Source organism: Rattus norvegicus, chromosome 10, assembly GCF_021556685.1.
Source record: "Rattus norvegicus strain SHRSP/BbbUtx chromosome 10, alternate assembly SHRSP_T2T, whole genome shotgun sequence".
NCBI lineage: Eukaryota > Metazoa > Chordata > Mammalia > Rodentia > Muridae > Rattus > Rattus norvegicus.
This window is the reverse complement of record NC_141543.1, coordinates 61,527,472-61,546,573: the sequence shown is the minus strand read 5'-3', so window position 1 is coordinate 61,546,573 and position 19,102 is coordinate 61,527,472. Positions and strand designations below refer to the sequence as shown.

The following is a 19,102-nucleotide window of genomic DNA, read 5'->3' as shown; positions in this document are numbered from 1 at the left end:
GGAAAAGCACTCAGTGCTCTTAACCACTGAGCCATCTCTCCAGCCCAAACTAGTATTTCTTTAAATGCCCCACCCCACCCCCAATTTTTTTTTTAATTTGCTCTATTTGTTTTGGGTTTTGGTTTTTCAAGACAGGGTTTCTTTCTCTGTGTAGCCTGGCTGTCCTGGAACTCAGTCTGTAGACCAGGCTGACCTTGAACTTAAGAGATCCGTCTGCCTCAGCCTCCACTATTGATCCTGCCACATCTCAGTCCACTTCCCAGCAGGGCAGCTGTATGGTGCTCCATCCCACAGCTGCTGAGCAGGTATGATGCTGAACAGACCTGGTCCCCCAGTGAGACCGTAACCTGCTGTTAGGCTGTTATACTGCTCCTCAATGTTTATCTCTCTTCTCTTCTCTTCTCTTCTCTTCTCTTCTCTTCTCTTCTCTTCTCAGGACACTCTTGCTTTGTGTGTGGTAGGTTATATGTATGTAGAGGTCAGAGGACAACTTGTAGACGTCCTTTTCTCCTCCCAAATGGATCCTCAAGTCATCAGGCGTGACCACTCAACCATCTTATCCACCCCAAGATACTTTTTTGATGAGCTATGTATCAGTTACAGAAATCACTGGCATTTTTTTGTTTAAATTTTTTGTTTTTTCAGAGCTAAGGACCAAATCCAGGGCATTGTGCTTCCTAGGCAAGTACTCCACCACCAAACTAAGACCCCAACCACCAAAAATTACTGCTTTTACTTCCTCATTTTAATGATCTATAATTGGATCTGATGCCCTCTTCTGGCGTGCCAAGGACCATGTGGTCATATACATAAGACAAATAAATAAATCTCTAAAAAAAAAGTAAAAAATAATTTTTCAAAGTATTGTATTTTTAATTTTCAATTATGTATATATAAGTGGGTATGATTCTATGCATACAAGTACAGGTGCATGCAGAGATCTGAAGAGGACACTAGAAACCCTGGAGCAGGACTTACAGGCAACTATGAGCTGCCCACCAAAGCTCTACAGGATGACCTCTCTAAGAACAGTAGTGCTCTTAACTGCTGACCCATCTCTCCAATCCATGTCTGTTTGCTTCTGTTTGTTTTTGAGACCGAGTCACACTCTGTAGTCCAAGCTGGTCTCAAACTAATGATGCCTCTACTTCATTTTCTCAAGTGTTAAGATTATAGGCACCACATCCAAATTCAGTTGCTTCTTCATATTTTTTAAGTTTGGGGAAATACAGAGTTCACTTGTACATTGCGCTGTAAATCTATCTTCATTAGTGAAGTCAAAACCATCCCTTAGACAGCTGGACATGAGATGCTCTCTACCCCACTCTCACTTTTGCTAATCCACTTCCCTATGAATACTGTGCAGAAAAGCACTTTAACATCAGCACGTTTTGCCCAGAGCTCACGCCTTTTGAAGTTATTGCTGACACAGTGGTGGAAGGAAAGGCTCCTTAACAATCTGAACTCCTCCAGCAGCTCTCACAGAGCCTTTCAAACTGACGACAAAGCTCAGACTGCATCACTAGCACGCTGCATTGGTGGGCTAGGGTGTGATGCTGTCATTAATTAATATGAATTTTACTTACATAGTTGGGGTAAAGTGAAAATATACAAGACATAAATTTATTTACCTTCATGCAGTTCTTTCCTCAATTTCTCAGCATCTTCCTGTAGAACAGATTTCTGGGTGTTCAAAACAGCTACATACATCTCCAGATCAGTCCTGCAAGACTTCTCGGCCTCCAGATAATGATTCAGTTCCTTAACCTGAAAGTATGAAGCTTAACTTTACAACCCTGGTAGAAATGGCAAATAAGGTAAATATCAATGGCTAAATTTTAAACCTGAAAATAGAATACAAATTTAGAAAATAACAGAATTGAGAGACACTAGCCATAATTCTTTAGGTTAAATATATAGGTAAAATTATATATATATATATATATATATATATATATAAAATTCTTTTATATCATGCTTTCAAAAAGGTTGTTCTAATTTGTACTTACAGAGCAACGCATGCATATGCTTGTTTCTCCTTTTCATCAACAAAATTATGATTTGCTTTTGTGTGTGCATGCACACAAGCACATTTGTGTGAGAGTGCACATATATGCATAGGTGCACAAAGCACATGTTTGTAAATCAGACAACTATACATGTCATCCCTTAGGTACCAGCTACCTAGAGGCTCTATTTTATTCTGTTTTTGAAATAGGGTCTGTCACTGACCTGGAACTTATCTAGTATATGTAGGGTGGCTATATACTAAGCCCCAAGTATCTGCCTATCTCCTTCTCTCTTTCTCTCCTTCTCCATAGTGCTAATACACCCACCACACCCGGGTTTTTTTTTCCCCTATAGGTTCCAGGGATTGAAGTCCAGCCCTAATTATGTCTCCTCAGTCCCTCTGCTCTCCTTTTAGGTAAGATAGAAATGGCATAACATTCTTACAACTTTTCTTTGATTTCTAGGGAGGTAATTCAAGTGCTTTACATTTATAAAGTGGATTCATTTTGATCAATACATATAGAAGTTAAACAAGTTAAGACACCGAGATGGCTCAGCAGGTAAAAGGTGCTTGCCCCTAAGACTAAAGATCGGACTTAGATCCAGAGAACCTACATGGCAGGAGAGCTGACCACCTACGGTTGACCTCTGACCTCCACATGTGCATCATGACAGTCTATTTTTTTCTAAAGAGAAGTCATGATGTAAAAGCTAACTGGTCTCATAATAATCACACAAACTTGAAGGCAAATAAATGCTGAAAAATTTTAAATCCTATCTTTTCATACTACATTTCCTGTTGTAATACTCAGACTGGTAACCACACAGCCTACATAAATAAAACAGGCACAACCAAAATAAAATGCAATACCATTCAAGAAAAAAAAAGTAGGGTGAGAGTATCACTTGTTTTACTTGTCATATAAACTGTCTGTCCTAAACTCAGTATGTATGAGTAACTTTCTGTTTTATTTTCAAAATGCTTATACCTAGTTTCAAATTCAATATCTTTTTCATGAACTATCTCCTTTTTCAAGCTAAAACAGCAAGCTCGGGGGCTAGAGAGATGGCTCTGAGGTTAAGAGCACTGACTGCTCTTCCAGAGGTCCTGAGTTCAATTCCCAGCAACCACATGGCGACTCACAACCATCTGTAATGGGATCCGATGCCCTCTTCTGGTGTCTGAAAACAGCTACAGTGTACTCATATACATTAAATAAATAAATAAATAAATAAATAAATAAATAAATAAATAAATAAATAAATCTTTTTAAAAAAAGTGTCTAGGGACTCCGAGTTTTAAAAAAAAAAAAAAAAAAAGCAAGCTCATGTGGTCTCAGTAATATTTACTCCTAGACTATTATATGTCAGGAACGAAAATGCTCATTTCCCGCTGTGCTGGAAGCTGACATCTGGCCAGCGTGACAGAGGTGAACACTGTAAGGCAGTCTCTTCAACACCTGTCCCAGGTGAAAGTAGCATAGTTAGCAGCAGCTCTAACGAGGATGACTTACAATCAGATACCACTGCACACTACTTCTTAGAATACACTCCTCTTTGAATTAACAATAAGATGAATTTCTAACACCTGAAAGTTATTACTAGGAAGGTGCTGAATGGCAGCACAGCATGTAAATATCCTTGAATCACACACCCCTAACAACTCAAATCAGAACCATATGTAAGGCTTTTAATTCCAGCACTCCTGGAAGCAAAGAAAGGCATGTGGCCAGTTTGGTTTACATAGCAAGTTCCAGGATAGCCAGGGCCATACAGTGAGACAGAGACAGAGATATTAAGAGAGATTATTCATGTCTGTAATCCCAGCACTCAAGAGGCTGAGACAGGACTACTGCAAATTCCAGGCTACCCTGGGCTATGTTGTAAGACACGTTCCCATACACTCACACCTCAAAAAGAAAAATAAAAAATAATTAAGAATAAAGGTTATGGGGTTGGGGATTTAGCTCAGTGGTAGAGCGCTTGCCTAGCAAGTGCAAGGCCCTGGGTTCAGTCCCCAGCTCTGAAAAAAAGAAAAGAAAAAAAAAAGAATAAAGGTTACACAAGTGGCAGCAAAGACAGGGTGAGGTCAGACTTCTAAGGATACCTTCCCAAAAACAGCAGATGGTGTTAGGAGAAAGAGGGAGTGAGCAGCAAGAGCTGTCAGAACCCTACAGCAGTCAACAAATGTCTAGTGCAGTGAGAGCGGCTGGACCTGTTTGGTACACTTGAACCATGAGTGCTTACACAAATCTCTTCTGTAGACTTTAGAGCTTTGTACACTTTGAAACCCACTTTCATCTGCATTGCCTTTACTCCTTATGTGGCTGCATCACCCTACCTGTCCTTCAGCCCACAAGCTACCGTGCCTTGCCCTCAAACAGAGATTCCAATGACTCTGCCTCCTGAGAGCACATACACCAGACACACCCACAACATGCATGCATATTCCACATACCAAAAAAGACTTTCAGCTGCCGATTCTGTAATAATTACTATTTTAGCTTTTCTATTTTAATTTGAAGAAAACTGTATAACCCATTATAATAACTTGTTTAGTCTTGTTTTACAAAAACATCTTACTAGTTTAGGCTGATTTTGACAGTATAATCCTTCTACCACTGATTCACAAGTGCTGGAATTACTAGCATTTACCAACAGAATTTTGAAAATTTTTTTTCTTTTTTTTTTTAAGATTTATTTTATGTATGTAAGTACACTGTAGCTATCCTCAGACACACCAGAAGAGCATCAGATCCTATGACAGATGGTTGTGAGCCACCATGTGGTTGCTGGGGTTTGAACTCAGGACTTCTGGAAAAGCAGACAGTGCTCTTAACTGCTGAGTCATCTCTCCAGCCCTAAAATCTTTTTTTCAAATTTACTTGTGTAACATTATTTATAGTGTTTACTATTTTTAGATCAGGAGTCGTACCCCATTTCTGATTTTTTTTTTCACTTTCCTGATTTTTTTCTATATAAATTTCTCTCTCTTTTTTTTTTTTTTCCTTTTTTTTTTTCGGAGCTGGGGACCGAACCCAGGGCCTTGCACTTGCTAGGCAAACACTCTACCACTGAGCTAAATCCCCAATCCCCAAATTTCTCTTTTTATGTCGACATTCTTCACAGTTCTTTTATTTTTCCCATTCTCCACAGTTTTTATTTTATCTCACTAATTTCTGCTATTCTGTATTTCCTTCCATTTATTTTCACTTTTTACTGTTTTTCTCTTCAGAGTGTACTGTTAAGTATTGGCCATGGCTGTTGCTGCCTATCAGAAGTAGATGTCAAGATCCCACCTGAAGACACTACCTGCTTTGGTTGTAAATTTATAAAGAAATCAAGATGAGGCTAAGAGGGACGCTTCCTTCCTGTTGGCTATCATCTTTCAGAATACTAAAAGGTGCTATGTAGGCTGCTGGAAGAAAACTACCACTAAGTTGTAGACCCCAGTTACCACACAACCAACCAGTCAAGCAAAACGTACCCATGGCTGTGGAGGTCATAGGCCAAATGGAAAAACTACTAATGTTCTTTTGTTAAGTATGCATCATGTGATTGTCAAAATGCCTTTTAAGAATATTTATGCTTACTCCCTTAGAATAATGTTCCCTCTAGGTTTTCTTTCCTTTGGGGCAGGTAGTAGACTCACAACTGGGCAAAGGTCTGAGCTGAAGCTAATGTTGAGTGCCAGCTCCTAAACCACACATCCCTATCCCTTTCCAAGGCCCCACGTAGATGAGGGGCTAGAGAGAGTGTGAGAGCCAGAGGAAGTGGGGAGAGCTGTAAAAATGATTCAGGGCAGGAAATGGCAGGTGCAGAAGAGCTGTGACTACTGCACAAGATTAATCCTGCCACCGTTCTGTCATGATGGGCCTCTGTTGTCCCTGAGGGTTTATGTGCAGTCAGTGGTGCCTGAAAGAGGAAACGACATTTTCTTTAGTGGTGTAACCACTACTAAATGACACCTTTCCTGAAGCAACCCTCAGAAACTCACTGGCTCACAACAAAAGAACACATGTAATATTCACGCCACCCTAAGTAGTTGGCAATTTTTCCCCATCTCTAGATATTTTATTATAAATAATCTGTAGCTAGAGTATTGGACTATATAACACTAATTCTTTGAAATTTGATACTACTAATGACTTTATTTTTTAAAAGATAAATATAATGCTGAAATAAAATATAGTGTATGGGCTGGAGAGATGGCTCAGAGGTTAAGAGCACTGACTGCTCTTCCAGAGGTCCTGAGTTCCATTCCCAGCAACCACATGGTGACTCACAACCATCTGTAATGGGATCTGATGCCCTCTTCTGGTGTGTCTGAAGACAGCTACAGTGTACTTATATATAATAAATAAATAAATCTTTAACAAAAACAAAAAACAAAAAACCAACCAACCAGCCAACTGTGAGTTTCATTAAAAACAAACAAACAAACAAAACATAGTGTATCTGGAAATAATAACTTTTCCCCATGCATTACCTGAAGCATGTTCTAATTTGAATGTGTATCCTTGTAAGATAAACAGTCATATTGTCCATAAATTTTTCTTCTTTTCGTACCCTCACCTCCCTTATTATTCTAATTTTACAGCTGAACAACCAAAGGATAATAAAAATAAGAACTCTGACCAGTCATCCAGGTTACTAAATGCTGATTTCTGACTACTGAATACTTATTATCTCCTTATTTCTACTCTCTTTTGTTGATCTTTTTTCTATGTTTGTGTGTGCCTGCACAAACTCATGCATGCTGTGTGTGCTAGTGCCCAGAGACCACGCCTGGCCCCGACCCCTAGGAGCAGCTACAATGGCTGGGAGCTGCCTCAGGTGCTGGGCTCCTCTCCAGCCCTTATCTCTTATTTTTCCACCTTCACCTCTTTTATCTTATACTTGCTCACAGCAGTTTTCATTTCATTAAATTTACACCATGTGTGATTTTTTTTTAATATCCCTTTCTTTTCTACTTTTCTGTTTGAAATAAGATCTCACTCTGTTGCTTAAGCTAACCTCAAACTCACAGCAATTTTCCTACCTCAGCCTTCTGAGTGTAAACCACCAGGCCTTTATTTCTTTATGATCAATCATACCTTGTGTTTAGTTATATGTCATATAAAAAACAGAGTCGTCTTTTATGTGTGTGTGAGGGGGAGGGGTGGGCACACATGCGTGCTCTGAGCATGAGGAGGTCAGAGAACAGCTTGCATGAGTCTATTCTCTCCTTCCAATGTGTGGGTTCAAGATATAGAAGAACTCAGGTTATCAGGTTTGGTGGTAAACACTATCTACTGAGCCATGAGCCATCTTCATGGTCCTAGATTCCTAAAACTTGATCTGACCATCTTGTAGACTGACTATATTAGCTTACAGTTACTAATACTGATACACTTCCATTTATTTCTACATTCCTTCCTTATACATTTGTAATCTTTTCCATTTGTTTCGTATCTTGTTTTAATGAGTTTATCAGCATATATTATTCACACATAATAATGGGTTTCATGATGGTATTTTCCTACATATACACTTTGCACTTTGATCACATCTGCTCCGTTGCCCTCTCGTCCCACTGCGGCCTTGTTGACCCCTTTCTCCCCACACAGCCCCTCTTCTATTTTCATGTCTTTTTTCCTTCCTGTGACCAGTAAGTTGTTCACCGGAGCCTGAGTGAGAGTTTGATTGTGGAAACATGGGCACCTTATCCCTGTTTATACCAATGGAAAAAAAGTCTCTTCCTCGTCCACCAACCATTAACTCCATATAAATCCTCATGGAGGTATGAACACAATGTACCATTCTGCTTCTGCAACAAGGTTTGTTAGCAATCCAATCTTGCACAGGAATCATACCTACTATGGCTTCCAGAATTATATAGACACAACGTGGCTGCAAGTCAGCATTTCACCTGCTCCCGTCTTCTATTTACCTCTTACATTCTCTTACTCTTCTTCTCAGATTTTCAAACAATTCTATTTAAAGTGGGGGTTGGGGGCAGAGTTGGGGAACATGCAGATGAAAAGACAACTTCTCCTTTTCATCATGTGGATAGCAGAGATCAAACACAGGTCATCAGGCATGAAGACAAGCAACTTTATCTTCCATGCCATCTTGCTGACCCTATTTTCTTTTAGTACTTTTAGTACTGAAGATCAAACCCAGACCTCGTCTACACTAGTCAAGTGTCAGCCCTTAATTGCACCTCTAACCTCGTATTTTCTTTCATTACTGAAAAATTTCCTCAGTGGTAGAGCACTTGCCTAACATACTTCAGTGAAGCCCTAGGTTCAATCTCCAGCACTAAAACCAGACATAAAAAATGTAATACCCCATTAATATTTCCACTTCATTTTCTGTTTGGTTTGGCTTTTTAAAGGCAGCATCCCATGTAATCCAGGATAAATGTAAACTCACAACAGAGCTGAAGATGGCCTTGAACTTCAGGTCCTCTGGCTTCGACATACTATTATGAGACATCGGTCACCATGCTGGGCTTATGCAGTGCTGAGGATCAATCTCTTGGCCTTGAGCATGCAAGAAAGGCACTGCACCAAGGAGCCATATCCCAGCCATGCTGTGTATATGGCCAATAGGAGGTGCACCCTCTCTAAAAGATGTCTCGAACTAGGATGAGAAAATACTCAACTATAAACAGCTTCTTTTCCTCAGTAAGAAAACTAAGACTAGAAATGTAGTTCAGTTGTCAGAGTTCTTGACCTAAAGCCCTGAGCTCCAGAACCATATAAAATAGGCATGGAATACCCAGCAAGTTCAAGGTCAGCCTGGGCTACATGAAACCCTGTCTACAAAAATAAGCTAATAAAGATAACTTGTTAAAAGAAAAAAGAGAGCCAGGCAGTGGTAGTGCACACCTTTAATCCCAACAGTCAGGAGGCAGAGACCAGCCTTATCTACAGAGCAAGTTCCAGGACAGCCAGGGCTACACAGACCAACTCTGTCTCAGTAAACCAAGAAAGGAGCTTCAGGGGAAAGAGTAGGAGAAAAATAGAAGTTAAGTCTCACTTGGATAAAATGAGACACTAGTCTTCATTCATGATTAGGTGTCATCACTGAGGGTTTAAATAACCAAAAGGCAAATTACCACACAGGGGTTTACTTTCATTTTGCTTTTCTGAATTTAAAGCAAAAATTAAGATTCTTAAGATGCAAGGCTAAATGATTTCTCAGCACTGCTTCTTTCTTTTTCTTTTTCTTTTTCTTTTTCTTTTTTTTTTCGGAGCTGGGGACCGAACCCAGGGCCTTGCGCTTGCTCTACCACTGAGCTAAATCCCCAACCCCATCAGCACTGCTTCTTAAGCGACACTAATTTTGTTCTCAGCACTGGAGCAGAGGGGTAAGAGCGTCTCACAACCTTTGAGGCCTCCAGCTCTTTAATCTTGTCTTCAGCTTCTGTCAGTTTATCTTTCAGGGCTGCAATTTCCTTCTCCATGGGCATCACGACAGAGCGAAGCTTCTCGGCATCCTCTTGGGCCTATGATTACAAAGGATAAAATGCAACCACTTACTAATTGATGGCTTTTCGAAGAAACCCGAGTCTATTTTCTAAAAATCAGTATAACAACTATAGTACATATTTTATTAGCATTCATAGGATTGAGTACCAATTCTCCTTTTCTTCAGGTTTTTCTTTGAATTTTTATTAGCATGTATTTATAATATTTACAAAATAATAGGCTTCAAACCTCATTTCTTTCCAGTCCATCACATCACATACTTGACGGATTAGCATGAGCCATCAATCACCCTCACTCTCCTCACTCTTCCTTTACCAAGATCCTCCCCTGTCTTTAATCTCTCTCTGTCTGTCTCTCTGTCTCTCTGTCTCTCTGTCTCTGTCTCTCTGTCTGTCTGTCTGTCTGTCTCTCTCTCTCTCTCTCTCTCTCACACACACACACACACACACACACACACACACCCTAGATTCCATTTACAAGATGAGACAGTACAACAGCTGTCTTTTTGAGTACAGCTTATTTTGTTGATGATATCTGATAATATTTGGCCCAAGGTTCCAGCAAATAACATGGATGTTCGTCTTTATAACAGAATAAAACTTCACTGTGTGGTCAGGTACATGGCTCAGCACTTATAAGCATGTATTTCTGCACTTCCGTTGGACCCAAGTTCAGTTCCTAACACAACATCTGCCTCTACCTCCAGCTCCCAGGGCCAATTACATTTTAAATAGTTTATTGCCATGACTGTCCAAGTCTAACTATGGTTTTCTCAAATATTTCACTCAGAATTTGACAATAAATAGAAAAATATTCACTGTAACATAGACGATTTTTTTCTTTTAAGATTTACTTTATTTATATGAGTACACTGTCACTGGGAATTGAAATCAGGACCTCTGGAAGAGCAGTCAACGCTCTTAACCACTGAGCCATCTCTCCAGCCCCATAGCTGATTTCTCTACTGAGTAATTCAGTTATAAAATGTAAGAGGTAGAATCAAGAGCTGAGTGTACCCTCAGGAGGCAGAGGCAAGGGGTCTCACTCAAGTAGAGCTTACTCAGGTCTACATGTCAAGTTGTCAGCCAGAGCTACAGAGCGCAATTCTGCCTCAAAAAGCAAAAACAAACACACTTAGTCCCAGTCCCAATGCTCAAAAAGCAGAGATAGGGGGATCTCTGTGAGTTTCAAGCCAGCCTGGTAAAGATCGCAAGTTCCAGGCTGTCTATATTGTGAGGGACAAAATAAATAAATGAAAATAAGTAAACAAAAAAGGATAAAAATTCAAAAAGTTGGAACTCCTGCATTACCTAATACAAACAAGCTCAAACTTACCCTAAACTGTTCAGAATAAAGAAGTGACTATATTGACTAATGTGGGGAATACTGCCCCCCCCCACACACACAAAAGAAATTTAAGAGGGCTTCAGAGCCACTTTGTTCCCTGATCCTTACAAAAATCTATTTATTTTGTGTTGAACTGAATTCTGTTTGGAAAGACATGTTAGCTTAAAACGCCTTCACTGTCAAGGCTTGTTTGGGATGCTTGCTGAGGTTTCTCTACAGAATCAACAGGCAAAGGACGGAAGAAAAGCATATGCCATATTTACTTATACAAAAGACCTCATAATTTCCCTGCTGGGTATCATATGAACAAACTTTTTTTTTAAAAAAAAGATTTATTCATTTATTATATATAAGTACACTGTAGCTGTCTTCAGACACACCAGAAGAGGGCATCGGATCCCTTTACAGATAGTTGTGAGCCACCATGTGGTTGCTGGGAATTGAACTCAGGACCTCTGGAAGAGCAGTCGGTGCTCTTGACCGCTGAGCCACCTCTCCAGCCCATGAACAAACTTTTAAGGAACCCATGAACAGTGGCAGGCACAAAGTACATGCGGCCAGTGAGATGGCACCAACTGTACATGCCTGAATTCAAACCTCAGATTCCAGTGAAGGGATAAAGTGGCTCTCTGGCCCCCGCATGCATGTCTGAACACATATACACACAGCACACACACACAATAATAATAAAAAGAAGCAGAAAGCTCATTAAAATCAAAAGAAAACTTGAGAAGCTGCTACTGTATGACCAAATGCAGTGTGGCTTCCTGGATGGAAGGCTCAAACAGGAAGGGAAGAGGAGGGGGACACTGGATGAAAACAATACAACCTGAATGCAAAGAATGAACCTTTGTCAATAATGATGAATAGGCATTATTTTGTTAACTCTAACAAGCATAGCATACTATACGGTAAAATGTTAAGAAAACTGGGCATGGAATGTATTGAAACGGTACAATATTATACTTAATAAGAAACTCCTAAAAAATAAAAATTAGGGCTAAAGGAATGGCTCAGAGGTTAAGAGCATGTATTGCTCTTGCAGAGGCACAGAGTTTCACTTCCAGCACATCCACCAGGTAGCTCACACCACCTGTAACTGTAGCTCCAAGGGACCCATTACCTCAGGTTTCTGTAGGCACCCGCATTCATATATATATACCCTACATACATACATACATGTACAAACTAAAATCAATTATATTGAGGCCTAGGCGCTGACTCAATCAATACAGGGCTCACTACACAACAAGTCTGAGGCCTGAGTTCAGACCTATGTACAAAGTCAAGTACAGTTGTTCACACTTGTAATGGCAGTACTGGGAGGCAGAGCAAGAGTAGAGGAGTCCACTGGCTAGTCAATCTAGCCCAAGCAGTGAGCTTCACATGAGAGACCTTGTCTCACAAAGTAAATATCCAATGTGGTGGCACTGAAAAGACAATATAAAACCCCACTTGTCCTCATTTAAGGACCCCATTTGCTCCATTTTGAGGACCAGGCCTGATTTCAAAAATGGCTGTAAGGCACCAGCTTCAGGAACAGACCATAAAATCCAGAACAAGACCATAAAACCCCCTCCCAAAGAACAGCCTGAGGATAACCACAAAAAATGGGAAATATCTTATCTCAGAATGGTCCATGTGCACTGGATAGCCCTATTCCATCACATGATTGAATGATCATGACATAGAAATGCAGACCACTGAATCCCTAGAACCCACCGATGAAATTTTAGATCATCTAATCCTTCTCTAGAGCTTCCCAGTTCCCTATAAGGCCTGCAAAAAAAAAAAAAAAAAAAAAAAAAAAAAAAAAAGGCCTGCATGCCTTTATCTGGGGTCACCACTTCAAAGAATGGCTGGCCCCGCATGCTGGTTGTCCTGCAGAATGAACTCTGGTTTTGTATCTGAGTCTGGGGTCTTCCCTCAGTGATTTCAGGCTCTTACAGCACATGCTTTTAATCTCAGCATTTGGGAGGTAGATCTCCATGTCAAAACCAGCCTGGTTCCAGACCAGCCAAGAATGCAGAAAGCCTGTCTCAAAAATGAAAGAGACAGACAAAAAAAAAAAAAAGATAAGGTAGATGGTGAAAGGAATGGGAACTAAAAGCTGGAAATCAGTATGACTGAGATACAGTATATGCATGTGTGGAACTATGAAAGACAAAACAAAGATAAATCTTTTTTTCTTTTTCCCAATATATAAGTCTTTTATTCTCCCCAAAGAGCCCACATTATCCTTGTGATCAGGATCTTGTTTCTGGAGCCAGGAAACTGAGGTCTCACTCGTCAGCCTGCTGCACAGTTCCCTTCTCAGACACAGGTACCATCCAAAAACTTCCCAAAATCCTTGTTCTTAACTGTTGTGGCTTACTGAATCAGAGCTGCTGAGTTTGAGACAAGTTCAATATAATTTCCTCCAAGGATTTTTAATTCGTCATCTGGGCTTGAGAGACAAAATAAGCAACACCTGTTCTCATCTGAACCCTGTGGGTGTCTTTTTCTCACCCATTCTCCTGATTAACGATGTTGATGGTGAAGGAGCATCCACAGACCTCGTCTTGTAACAGAAGCCCAGTGTAACAGCCTTGATCATGTTCTGGATGGTTCTGCCAGTTCCTTTCTGTCCCCACCACTTGTCAGCCCACAGCCTCTTCCTTTTCTTTCCATTGATGTGACTGAAGTCCCTCTGCAGAGTTCCCCTGAGGCCCTTCAAAATGACTACAAGCCCCTTGGACAGTCTGATTGCTAAGAATCAGTCTTCATTCTCGCAGTAGATGGGGCAAAGGGAGCCAAAGATAAATCTTAAATAATAATAATAGGGCTAGAGAGATGGCTCAGTGATTAAGAGCACTGACTGCTCTTCCAGAGGTACTGAGTTCAAGTCCCAGCAACCACATGGGGGCTCACAACCGTCTGTAATGGGATCTTGTGCCCTCTTCTGGCCTAAAGTACTCATACACTAAATAAATCTTAAATAATAATAATAAATGTTGTACATTTATGCAATGAAACACTATTGGAATACTATTCAGCTATGAAAAAAGACATCATGAATCTAACAGGCAAATATAATTGATCTTGAGAATAATATCCTGAGTGAGGCAACCCAGTCCCAAAAGGACATGCTCAGTATGTATTCACTTATAAGCGAATATTAGCCATAAAATATAGGATGCCTAGGCTACAGTCCACAGACCCAAGGAGGCTGGATAGGAAGGAGGGCACAAGTAGGGATGCTTGTTCCTCACTTGGAAGGGAGAATGGAATGGTTGTGGAAGGCAGATGGAAGCTGATGGAAGGAGGGAACTGGATGGGAGAGGGGATCAGAAGGGGAGTGTGGAGGTTAGAAGTTAGCTGTGGGGAGGGGCAGAGGGGATGGACACGGCCTGGACCTAGGCCTCCCAGCAGATGTGCATCTTGGTCTTCATGTGGGTCCCAAACAACTAGAGTGGGGGATACCCCAAAAGCTGTTGTCTGTGTGTGGGACATGTTCTACTAGCTGGGCTGCCTTGTCTGGCCTCAGTAGGAGAGGAAGCACCTACCCTTGCATGGACTTGAAGTGCCAGGGTTGGGGACATACCCAAGGTGCCCCCACCCACTCAGAGGAGAAGGGGAGAGGGTGACTGGAAGGGGCACATTGAACAGGATGTAAAGTGAACAAGTAAAAGACAGTCAAACAGGCAGGCAGGCAGACAGACAGACAGACAAGAACAGAACAGAACAGAACAGAACAGTGACTTGTCTGCAAGATATACTGGTGCAACAGTGGCACAAATTATACAGAAGTAACCACTCAGCCCCACTCCTACCCCCACCCCTGCCCCAACTGAACTTAAAGCCCATATCATTTTAGATAAAACCAACATCTGACACTGCTAAAGTGGCCAAGAACCTGGGTCTAAATAGGTCACTGGCCTAGGGAAGAGCTTACTACTGTTATTCTACTAAAGAAACACAGCCATAAATGACTCTTAGTGACACATTGCTATACCCACGAACAGAGCATCATTCCACCCTTGAAGACAAGCTGCTTCTTTCAGATAAGAGTTATCAACATGGAGGCACACAACTGAACGATGTGCAGGGTGAGAGACCGTGGAGCACTCAGCCCTAAATAGATGTCTTCATCATACCCCATACCCTGGAGACTCGGGTAACTATGCAGAAGATCAAGATGGAGTAGTTAACTAAGACAACAGCGTCTTTCAGACACAACAGGGCTGGTGCACATATGAATGCACAGAGACTGTGGCAGCACACAAGACTGTACAAGCTCAAGTAAGACAAAACCCCACCCTAACCAAGGTGCTATTTGCAATTGATACCTGATGGCAAAAGGACATCAGCTTTTACCAACAGAGTATCACTGCACATATCAACCACACTTCAAGGCAGGTCTTATGCCCAGGAGTAAGTCAACACAAAACTGACTATGTTCTTTTGTTTTGGTTTGGTATTTTGGGTCCTCTTGTCTTTTTGTTTGATTTTCATTTGGAAGGAGAGAAGTTGTTTTGGTTTTCAGAAGGAGAGAAAAAAACATGAAGCTGGGTGGGGAGGGAGGTGAGAAGGATCTAGGAGAAGTTGGAGGAGGCAAAAATATAATCAAAACATGGCATAAAAATGTAACTTAAAAGATTTTAAAAATAGAGAGGTAGCTGGGGCTGGAGAGATGGCTCAGACGTTAAGAGCACTGACTGCTCTTCCAGAGGTCCTGAGTTCAATTCCCAGCAACCACATGGTGGCTCACAACCATCTGTAATGGGATTGATGCCCTCTTCTGGTGTGTCTGAAGACAGCTACAGTGTACTCACATACACAAAATAAATAAATAAATCTTTTTTAAAAAAGTAGGTAAAGAGAGAATACTCCTGACATTTAACCGCTAGCATCGCATGCATACACACACACACACACACACACACACACACACAAAATAAATTTTATAAAAATAAAAGCTAGTTTAAAACTTAAAACTTTTTTAAAGTGGCAAAGAATAATGATTATGGAAGTAATAATTACATGTCTATATAAAGAATAGAGTAAGGATTACTAGCCAAAGATCATTATTAACCATTTTCAAAATTTTAATTTTTAATTATTCTATGTTCTTAAAAACACACATGCATTGTGTTTACAAACTCACAAAATAATTTCTGCAAACTATTTAAAGGCTGCTTAAAATGTTCTCAATGAGGGCCAATCAGCCAGCTCAACACTGTCTCCTCCCATTGAGCCTGATGGCCTGTCTGGACCTGCAAGGTGAAAGAAGATAACTCACTCCTAAAGCTGGTTTGAAACGGACCTCCACACACTTGCTGTGGCACACATGTGCACACACATCCACACACAAGAAAAGTATTTTTAATGTTCACAATGATAAAATGTCTCTGTCATCTAGTTGCCTGTGTTAAGGTATTGTATGGTATTATTCAGATATAATACATGTAGCATTTGTCAAAGAAACCAAGGTGTGCTGAAAAAGGATTAATTAGTGTTCTAAAATATTGTTTAGACACAGTACCAAGCAACATCTCTCAACCAACATGAATTCACTGAACATTTATGTGCTAGATACCATCCTACCCACCTAATATACACAAAGACTACATTCTCATGGAGTTCACATTCTATTGAACAGAAAAAAAGCAGTAAACAAACACACTAAAAGGTTACCTCTGTTTTATGAGGAAATATGCTGTGCAAAGAAAAACCTGAAGCAGGGTTCAGAAAACCAGGAGAGTCCTGGAAGCTCAGGGGAAGAGGCAGATAGGCTGCAAGCGTAAATAGAGGAAAGGAAAACCTCGTGAAGAGATGACACCCCATCAAGGATCTGAAGACAGTTAGGCAGTCAGTCACATGTACTATGGAGGGGGAGGGGAAAGCTAGCGCATAAGCAACTCCTTCAGCACAAAGAGCGTACAGCATTCAACTTCCAGTTCTGCAGCTTTAAACACTTTAAACACTTTGCTTTAAACACTTGCTTTTAGACTCAAGTATTCTAATTCTATAAGTGAATGATATTCCTGCATACCTTTTTCATTTCATTTTCTAAATTTTCTTCCTCTTGACCTTCAGACAACCTTCTTCTTAGGTCAGCTATCTCCCGGTCTGCAGACTCTCGATACTGTGCCCACTGCGCTCGTTCCTGCTCCAGCCTCAGGTGAAACTGATGCTCATAGTCACGCACAGTCTCTGCAAAACACCACAGTCCATGCTCACGTCACAGGGCAAGTGTCTGTTCATTGGAGTCTTCAGTTATGTAAGGGCTTAAGACAATAAAAACACCCTAGTTCTCATTACAAGTGGAAATAAGGGCTGTGTTGCTTCATCACCAATCTTCACAACGGATTTCCATATGCTGTTTGACAAGAAAACCTAGAGAAGGTTCAGAGCGAAGCTATCAGCTCACACCTAAGACCCTCTCCCAAGTCCACGTTCTTTGACGCTGTATTGTGGCCCCCAAAACAAATACAGCATTTCATTATAACTGTGAGCATGTAAGGAAATAAGTATTTTTTCTGGGATATTTTACTACAAAAACCTAAGATTCTAAATTGGGACAATTCTATCTTTACAAAATAACTTTCTCTTTAACACAGTCTTGAAACATCACCTGACAAGTAAGAATTCTTTTTTTAAAAAAGATTTATCTTTCTTTTACATATGCATTGAGTACTGCACTATCTGCATATCTGCATACCTGTTCCTGCAGAGCTCGGAGGAGTGTGTCAGATCCCACTGTAGTTATAAGCAGCTGGGAGCCACACTGTGGGTGCTGGGAACTGAACTCAGATCCTCTACAAAGGCAACACTCATTCTTTTTTTTTTTTTTTTTTTTTTAAGATTTATTTATTTATTTTATGTATAGCATTCTGCCTGCATATGTGACTGCAGGCCAGAAGAGGGCACCAGATCTCATTACAGATGGTTGTGAGCCACCATGTGGTTGCTGGGAATTGAACTCATGACCTCTGAAAGAGCAGTCAGTGCTCTTAACCGCTGAGCCATCTCTCCAGCCCCGGCAACACTCATTCTTAACCACCCAGTCATCTCTCCAACTTTAATTTTTACTCCTTCTTCATTACTAGCAAGACCAAACTTTGGAATTTATGCTGTTCGATATAAATACTACACTTTCAAGCTGAGTAAAGTAGCTTAATGGGATCACCTACCTCACAGCACAAATTAAATACAGAGGCTTAAAATTCCATTTCAATTTCCTTATAGTAAAAGGTAATCACATACTTTGTCAACAAAGTTTGAGGAAGATAGGGAATGAAGATTTCTAGAAATTTTTTCCTTCTTTAATGTAGACTGATGGAGGTATAAGTATTTTTTCAGCCACAAAGCAAAGGTGAAATGTTAAAGAATATGTTAACTATATAAACACAGATAGTCAGAAAAGTCTAGGATATGGGTAGGGTAATAGAACTGTTAAGACCGCTTCTAGCTTACCTACAGATGGATTTGATTCCAATGAGAAAAATTAATTTCCGTACAGATAAACCAATACAGTCAGACTTACTACACGAGACTAGAGTAACCCTTAGTGTGAGCTGGACTCAGAAACAGAGGTAGCCCTAATTGCTTCATTTCAAGGAATGCTATGTAAAAATAGAACACAAATGCAAAGATCACCTGGGATAGGGCAGTTACCATTCGTGCACACTTGTATTAACTAATTCCAAGATCCCAAAAATTAAGGTAACACCTTATTTCATTCTGTCATTATTCTGAAAACTGAAGTAAGTAATGAAGCATTGTGTTGAAAGGAAAGAGGCAACACACGCTATTACACTTCTTTCAGACCAAGAGTCACAAGTTGAGCATTCCATAAAGTCCATTTTAGCCTTAAGGACATTCTTAGCCATCAAACAAATATTTCACATACAAATATACATTATACTTAAAAATCTAAACAAATAAAAATCCAGGTTTAATTAAAGCCTGCTTTAAACTGTACAAGTAACTCCAACCCTCATTTAATACATTATCTCTCTAAGTCTCCATTATTAGATCGGTTAAAGACACCAGTAATGTGCCACCCATTCAGTACAACACCTCTGGTTTCCCTTTCACTTGACATCTTGAAGATGACAATACATAAAGCCTAATATAAACAGAGAATTCTTGGAACTCACTCTGTAGAACAGGCTGGCCTCAAACTCAGTTATCCACCTGCTTCCGCTTCCTGAGTGCTGGAATTAAAGGCATGCACCACCACTACCAGTGCATTAAAATGCATTGTTACCACAAACACATTT

The 19,102-nt window shown here is 40.4% G+C and overlaps 1 protein-coding gene across 4 annotated transcripts in view; it reads right to left on the bottom strand.

The window, feature by feature from the left end:
- The window catches only part of Rabep1 (rabaptin, RAB GTPase binding effector protein 1), a 100,924-nt gene that overhangs the window by 43,981 nt on the left and 37,841 nt on the right, over nucleotides 1-19,102 (bottom strand). For all 4 annotated transcript variants that reach the window (XR_015630941.1, XM_087573829.1, XM_087573830.1 and 1 more), the window contains 3 exon segments: nucleotides 16,870-17,030; nucleotides 9,386-9,505; nucleotides 1,632-1,767 (listed from right to left, as the gene is read on the bottom strand). Coding sequence is in view for 3 of the 4 variants with exons in the window: in XM_087573829.1 (XP_087429955.1) it covers nucleotides 1,632-1,767; nucleotides 9,386-9,505; nucleotides 16,870-17,030 (417 nt within the window). In the remaining variant the exon portion in view is untranslated.